This window comes from Oenanthe melanoleuca, chromosome 6, assembly GCF_029582105.1.
Source record: "Oenanthe melanoleuca isolate GR-GAL-2019-014 chromosome 6, OMel1.0, whole genome shotgun sequence".
In the NCBI taxonomy this organism is placed as follows: domain Eukaryota; kingdom Metazoa; phylum Chordata; class Aves; order Passeriformes; family Muscicapidae; genus Oenanthe; species Oenanthe melanoleuca.
In genome coordinates, this window is record NC_079340.1 from 29,751,084 (window position 1) to 29,758,851 (window position 7,768).

Consider the following 7,768-nt stretch of genomic DNA (forward strand, 5'->3'; position numbering starts at 1 on the left):
AACCTAAGGATTGTCTCCAGACCACAGCTGCAGCCTTCTCATGTGACAAGAGCACAGCGAGTTACCACTGCCTCAGTTTGCCCCCCCTTGTGCAAAAGGATGTGGTTCTTGATTAGCACTTGAAAAATTTACTTTAGAAACCTGACTCAAAGTATTTGGGCATCTAATCTCAGTGAAATCTGTGAGGTTTGACTGGGAATGGCCAAGTGTGCTGCAGCAGAAGAGCAAGCTCTCTGAGGAGCTGTGTGATGCTCACCCTGGAGTGGGGTGGCAGCTCTGTGTGCAGCTGCTTGTTTCTGAAGTGGACATGCATAATTACTTTAAAAAGCATGTGTTTCAATGAGCCAATGCAGACCCAGGCCCTTGAAAACCTTAGAAAAAATAAAATTCTGGTGAGCAAAGGCCAGAATAAGCCCTTCCATAAACCAGGATACATCAATCTGCTTCTCTCTGCTGCTTTGACTGATCTCCCATTTTACTGCTGGCCATTCTCTATCCTCCCTGATCATTTTCCCCATCTTCCTCTCACTTCCAGCCTACCCAGCACAGCCCAACTCTACCCCTCCATTTATGTTCTACCCCCTCTCCTCCTGTCAGCCTCCAAACCCTGCTCCCCCTACTCCCCTTTTCCCTGAATTCTCCCCCTACATCCTTAATAGAACAAAATTTGGTTTTGAAGGGAGGACCTGAGTGTCCATTCTGCTTGTACAGGACACTGTTGCTCAGTTTATTTCCTCTCTTAACCAGCTCCCCACAACCCATAAAATACTGTGGCACAGAGACAAGGGTTGTCTGTCCATTGCAACCCCTCCATTTACCCCTTGCCTCATTTATTCAATTTATTCCATGTCTCCCTTGCCTCATTTATGTCCACAGAGCAGAGGCTGTGGGGTGTCTCAGGCAGCTCTGGGTGCTCCCAGAGCTGCAATCCCAGCTCAGCCCAGGCTGCAATCCCAGCTCAGCCCAGGCTGCAATCCCAGCTCAGCCCAGAGCTGCAATCCCAGCTCAGCCCAGAGCTGCAATCCCAGCTCAGCCCAGGCTGCAATCCCAGCTCAGCCCAGAGCTGCAATCCCAGCTCAGCCCAGAGCTGCAATCCCAGCTCAGCCCGGGCTGCAATCCCAGCTCAGCCCGGGCTGCAATCCCAGCTCAGCCCAGAGCTGCAATCCCAGCTCAGCCCAGGCTGCAATCCCAGCTCAGCCCAGAGCTGCAATCCTAGCTCAGCCAGAGCTGCAATCCCAGCTCAGCCCAAAGCTGCAATCCCAGCTCAGCCCAAAGCTGCAATCCCAGCTCAGCCCAGGCTGCAATCCCAGCTCAGCCCAGAGCTGCAATCCCAGCTCAGCCCAGAGCTGCAATCCCAGCTCAGCCCAGGCTGCAATCCCAGCTCAGCCCAGAGCTGCAATCCCAGCTCAGCCCAGAGCTGCAATCCCAGCTCAGCCCAGGCTGCAATCCCAGCTCAGCCCAGGCTGCAATCCCAGCTCAGCCCAGGCTGCAGATCCCAGCTCAGCCCAGAGCTGCAATCCCAGCTCAGCCCAGAGCTGCAATCCCAGCTCAGCCCAGGCTGCAATCCCAGCTCAGCCCAGAGCTGCAATCCCAGCTCAGCCCAGGCTGCAATCCCAGCTCAGCCCAGAGCTGCAATCCCAGCTCAGCCCAGGCTGCAATCCCAGCTCAACCCAGAGCTGCAATCCCAGCTCAGCCCAGGCTGCAATCCCAGCTCAGCCCAGGCTGCAATCCCAGCTCAGCCCAGAGCTGCAATCCCAGCTCAGCCTAGGCTGCAATCCCAGCACTGCCCAGGCTTCAATCCCAGCTCAGCCCAGGCTGCAATCCCAGCTCAGCCCAGGCTGCAATCCCAGCTCAGCCCAGAGCTGCAATCCCAGCTCAGCCCAGGCTGCAATCCCAGCTCAGCCCAGGCTGCAATCCCAGCTCAGCCCAGAGCTGCAATCCCAGCTCAGCCCAGAGCTGCAATCCCAGCTCAGCCCAGAGCTGCAATCCCAGCTCAGCCCAGAGCTGCAATCCCAGCACTGCCTCTCCAAGGCTGGGACACCAGGCTGAGCACCAACAATTCCCATGTCCAGTGTTCCTCTGCAACTGCCACAAAACCAACAAATAACATCAACATTCCCCTTCAGCACAAACGTAAATAGGCTGCACATGATGGTAGGAAACACCCTGAAATTTTACAAGGCTATTAAAACTGCTGGGTATTTTTATTATATCCCATTAAATATGCCATCACCAACATTTATTCTAATACAAAAGTGACCCAACATCCTCCCAGTCAGGATCATAACTTCCTGCTCCATGTGCTGGTTTCATGCAGCAGATTTAATATGAGATTTTCAGAATTTTTTTAAGAGTTTAAAAGACAGAAAAGAGGTTTTTCCCACGAATGACTCCAAAAACTGATCACCAAATCCATCTCTATTACTAAATTTACCTTAAAAATTATACTCTCACTGAAGTGCAAATTAATGAGTCTGAAACAATTCATTGGAGGAGGCAATACAGCAGTGTAGTTACATGAATGATCCTCCTGACACCTATTTATCTCTGATATTTATAAAAAGATAACCTTCTTCTATTAAAATCATCCAGTGACAAAGTTAAGTAATATAGCCTTGGAAACAACAAGCTTGATCCCATTGTTTTACAAGAACCAAAATGTACATACATTTGTATGATCATTTAAATGAGGAAGGCAGACATTTGCTGTTACTAAAAACTGGGAGATAATTTTGTGCATCACAAAGGGCATTACAAAATGGCAGTTCTCCCACCAATATTTCTGTAAAAGTAACACACAGAATATGCACCAGATGATAAATAGGTTAACTACATCACGGTACATTCATTACATTATAATGTGCTAATTAAATTTCAGAGCAGAGCCTGCTGTCTTTTACACGGGTTGGAGAGCCAGAGGCAGAGAAAGGCACGCACAGTTGTGAGAGCTTCTGCCGAAGCAAACTTTCCAGTGAGTTGGAAATCTGCTCAGAGACACCACGGCTCGCACCGTGTGCCGGGAGCAGCCAGCTGCTCCTACCCAGGCAGAAATGATTGAGTGCTTCTTTTCACAGCACCATTCTTCAGAGCACTCCTCGCTAAGCCAGCAAACAGGCAGTTGCATTATCTGGAGCGCTGCTTTAGAGGAAACCCTCGCAGGAGCTGCCTTCCCATCACACAATGGCACTGCAGCAGCAGCCTGTGGATAAAGGCTCTTTGTGCACAGCAGAGCGGTAAGTGCAGCACTAATAGCGCCGTAATTAGCAGCTGAAGAGTGCTATCAAAAATGCCAAATATTTGCATCTTCCAAACAGGAATTTGGGCTGCAGTCCCAGGACCATCAATACATACAACTTCTCAGGTCAGAACTCACAGTCCTGGCCCTTGTTTTTGACGAGCAGGAAGAGAAAAAGCCGATGGGAACCCATGGAACGGAGTGATTCAGACACGGCTAATTGAGTTAGACATGCTGATCACTCTGCCTTCCAGCAGCTCTCCCAAGCCGCTGCCACTCTCCAGCTGTTGATACCGCGGCCTTTGTGGCACCAGATCGAGCAGCACAGACTCACACCCTGCACAGAATCCTGCTGAACACATCCCTTCCCAGCGCCCGCTCTGCCCATCTCCTCCCCGCACACCTTCTGCACCCCCCAACAAACAAAAACGCTCACAATGACAAAAGCACCGTGCAAACAGCACATTCCTCACTCTGCGTTTAAGCACTGATGTACAACAAGAAAAGCTGATTCCATTTTTTTTTTAAGAATTTCTGACCAGACCTCCCCTCATCCACTTGGATCATAAATCTACAAGCCACGAGCCTTTATTATCACTTTAAAAGCACTCTGAATACCTTGTCTTGTCCTACAATCACCAGAATGCCTATCCAGCAACAATCACCAGCCTGGAATTAATAAATCCAAGGTATGAAGCAATGGGAAACTTCATAAGCAAGTAGCTGAAAAGGGAAAATTCCCTTACTTTCCATGTATCCAAGCGGATGAATCCTCTCACAACAATTCTTTCCTAGTAGCAGCTGAATTTTAGATCTTTTTGCTACAGCAGAGCTGTCCTTCACATGTGGGGGATGTTCAGAGCATGAGGCTCAACATCCTCTTTTGACTGTCTCTAGCAGCACATGGCTACTGGATTCCACTTTTAACTATAAGGAAGGAAACTAAAGGGACGTTCCTCTTTTGTAGCATCTCTGGGAGCGTTCACCAGACATATAGCCTTTAAAACACCCCCTCCCTGCCTGTTTCCCTCCTCCCCAAGAAAAAAAACCCAACCAAAAAAACCCCAGAAAACCCAAACAACTCTAGACAAAGATCTCATTTGGCTTTTCTTAGAAAGACTGTAACTTCTTCCTGTACATCGCAAAACACAGTGTTATTTTCTAGGATTTGGAGATTGCAACTGTTGCCCCAAATGTCTCAGCAGTGACAGATATCAGACATCACCCCTTGGAGCCGACAGACTCGCAGCGTCGGGGATACAAAACACTCAGCCGCGTTACAGCGCCTGTCTACGGAGGATCCGTGCTGTCCTACATCGTGATTCTTTGGAAATCTCCACTCCGGCTTGGAAAGGCAAACTCCTCAAAGTAAATGCGGAGTTGGAAAAAGCGCGCTCTGATGGGCTGATGACCGCCTGGCCCCGGTAAGAGCAGCAGTTCCGACCGAAACCCGAGCCGGACGGCTCGCTGCGGGTTCGAGGGGCCGCCGAGCAGCCCCAGCCCCGGCCCTGGCTCCGAGAGCCACCGAGCAGCCCCAGCCCCGGCCCCGAGAGCCACCGAGCAGCCCCAGCCCCGGCCCCGAGAGCCACCGAGCAGCCCCAGCCCCGGCCCGAGAGCCACCGAGCAGCCCCAGCCCTGGCCCCGAGAGCCACCGAGCAGCCCCAGCCCCGGCCCGAGAGCCACCGAGCAGCCCCAGCCCTGGCTTCGAGAGCCACCGAGCAGCCCCAGCCCCGGTCCGAGAGCCACCGAGCAGCCCCAGCCCCGGCTCCGAGAGCCACCGAGCAGCACCAGCCCTGGCCCCGAGAGCCACCGAGCAGCACCAGCCCTGGCCCCGAGAGCCACCGAGCAGCCCCAGCCCTGGCCCCGAGAGCCACCGAGCAGCCCCAGCCCTGGCCCCGAGAGCCACCGAGCAGCCCCAGCCCCAGCCCTGGCCCCGAGAGCCAGCGGGGCCGGGATCGCAGTGAGCCCCGCGCTTCCCCCGGCCCGGAGCGCAGCCCGGCCCGGCGCTCCCGCTCGCCCGGGGATCGCCGCCCCGTCCCCGTTACCTGAGGGCGGCCGCTTCCTGCTGAGGCGGCTCACGGCCCGGTTGAACATCCCGGGCGCCGCTCGGCCCCGCTGCCGAGCCCGAGGGCGGCCGCGCTGCCGCCCCGCCCCGCCCCGCCCCGGGAGCGGCGCCAGCCCCGCACCTGCCCGGCCCCGCCGCGCCCGAGCGACACCCACGGAGCCCGGGGCCGCCGCCCCTCGCACCCCGCTCTCACAGCCCCGCTCTCATCTCCGTGTGCCGCAGCCCCGCTCTCACAGCCCCGCTCTCATCTCCCGCCTCAAGCCCGCTGCTCCTCACCCTGCTCCTGGACACGGGATAGCACCGTCCCTATCTAATCCCCACCAGCCACCCTCCTGTCTTTGCTTCAGCCTCCTTGGAGCAGGTGCAAGAAGCAAAAACATTTCCCAAAGAAATGCTACACCTTCATGAAATTAGGTCCTGTCTTACCAAAACAGGCATGCAAAGCTTTTTGTGGAGTGACTCCTTTGCTCTTCCAACAATTATTTCTGAACAGAAAAGCATAATTTGCATATTTGCAATTTTAACAGAGATACTTTCACTTTCAGAAATAACGTTTTTTACAAATATATTTGTTCAAAAATCCAGCGTGTGAGAAGTTTGTGTAATTCTGACAAAGCTGCAAGCCATCAAACAGACAATTACCTCAGCAAAACAGTAGTGGGAGGCAATGGGAGCACTTAAATCCCACTGGAAATATCACCAATACACAAAAAATCACAGAAACCACTGCTAGCAGACAAGTCAACAGTTGTTTTATTTCCACCTCAGCCAAATCCCATCCTGAACACACAGTTACACATTGCTAAGAACCTCAGTTCACAGAGGGAACTTGGATGGGCTCCCCGTCTCACTGAAAATTATGGATATTTTCCACTTATATGCACAAGGCCAAGATCTCATTCCTGGGAACTGGTGACACCAGAAGACTGAACACAAGAATCAATTGCATCTGTGCTTCCAAAATAAACAACAGCACAATACCTTCCAGCTGAAGGGATTTGGCCTGCACCCCCTGGACCTCTGCCTTCAGCAACAGGGCCAAAAGCTGTTAGCTGGTAAAGATTTCTTTGCTTTTGGGGTGGATTAAAAAAATAAGAAAGTTTGCTGCTCTGCTGAGGGAACTGCTCAGCAGCTGCACGTGGTGCTTGCAGGCAGATGTGCGAGACAGACACATTTGGGACACAACTGGAAATTCCGTGCAGGCATCAGAGGAGCAGGGTGTGACACCCAGACAGCAGCAGGGCCGGGGCACAGCTGGGAGAGGCACATGGGAAAGGAGCAGGGGGCGGGTGGGAGAAGACAGCTTGGACATGCACTTCCCAAAGCTTTTTTAGTCATATGCACCAGTGCCAGGTATTCCAGGCAGAACATTTACACCGAAGCAGTACAGACATCACCAGATTTTATTTTTCTTTCAGAATCAGGTCACAAAGCCCAGAGTTTCTATTTTAAGTCTTAGGAACTCATACTCCTAGGACAACTACATCATCTTCAAGCCAGTGTACTGACAAGAAGTTACTGGTAAGACTTTTGAGGCTTTAAGACTTAATGTCAAGGATTTGGGGCTGAGGGAGTTCCTAAGACCCGTGAGAATGGTTGGAGGTCAGACTGTGCTCATGGACAGCACATCCAACAGACCCAAGAGAGCCCAGCTCCTTGTCCATTCATGTAACAGGAAACCTGACCTACAGATCTGCCACAAATTGACCTTTAGAACAAAAGACAATTTCGGTTCCTTTTCCCTGTCGATACAAATGTTTCCAAGATTTGTTCCTGCCCCTTTTCCTTGAAAATACTCCTGTAGAGGCAGAATCCCAGGTGGGCACACCAGAGCCTGCCCTCTCAGTGTCGTGCTCCCAACACTGCTCTGTGTGTCCTGCTCTCGTGTTCAAGATCCAGCACTTCATCAGACAAAATGACTTCAGGAAATTTTTCTTCCAGGTGAATTCAGTGGAGATTTTCAGGCACAATTCATTTACTAGTGTTTTTTTCATCCTTTTCCACAAATAAGCTGTAATACCCATATATAGCAAATTATGATTAAATTTAAACTCTGCCAGTGTCCTCATGCCACATCTCTACATTTTTACACTGATTTTTAGACCTTGCATTACATCTTTTCCTTAATTTCACAAGGCAAAATTTCCCTTAAAAATGAACCCACACCTGTGTTTCATAAGCTCTGGCTGCAGCCCCAGCAATATAGAGGATGGTGTGCTCTGAGTACTTACCACATTGTTGCACTCACACCTAAGGAACTGGCTACCATTTAAACTGAGATCTGTTCAAATACTCAAATGCCCTTAAACGTGACCCTGAAAGCTTTTGTGAGCCTCCTCCTGCTCCATTCTGCACATGCATGACCTATTAGCACATGGTGTGAGAGCAAGCCTTGGGCTGCTCACCATCCCAAACCAGGGCAGCTTTGAATCTGGATAAAGTTCAGCAAATTTCCCACTGACACTGGC

At 51.6% G+C, this 7,768-nt stretch overlaps 1 protein-coding gene across 4 annotated transcripts in view; it reads right to left on the bottom strand.

The window, feature by feature from the left end:
- Positions 1–5,391, bottom strand: part of RGS10 (regulator of G protein signaling 10) — a 35,987-nt gene extending 30,596 nt beyond the window's left edge. Inside the window, exon 1 of one of the 4 annotated variants that reach the window (XM_056495232.1) lies at positions 5,281–5,391. In XM_056495232.1, coding sequence (XP_056351207.1) covers positions 5,281–5,329 — 49 coding nt within the window. In that variant the 5' untranslated portion in view covers positions 5,330–5,391. Of the gene's footprint in view, positions 1–3,981; positions 4,157–5,280 lie in introns of those variants that run through there. The other 3 variants (XM_056495233.1, XM_056495234.1, XM_056495235.1) reach the window with 3 other exon arrangements.
- Between the last annotated feature and the right edge of the window lie 2,377 nt (positions 5,392–7,768).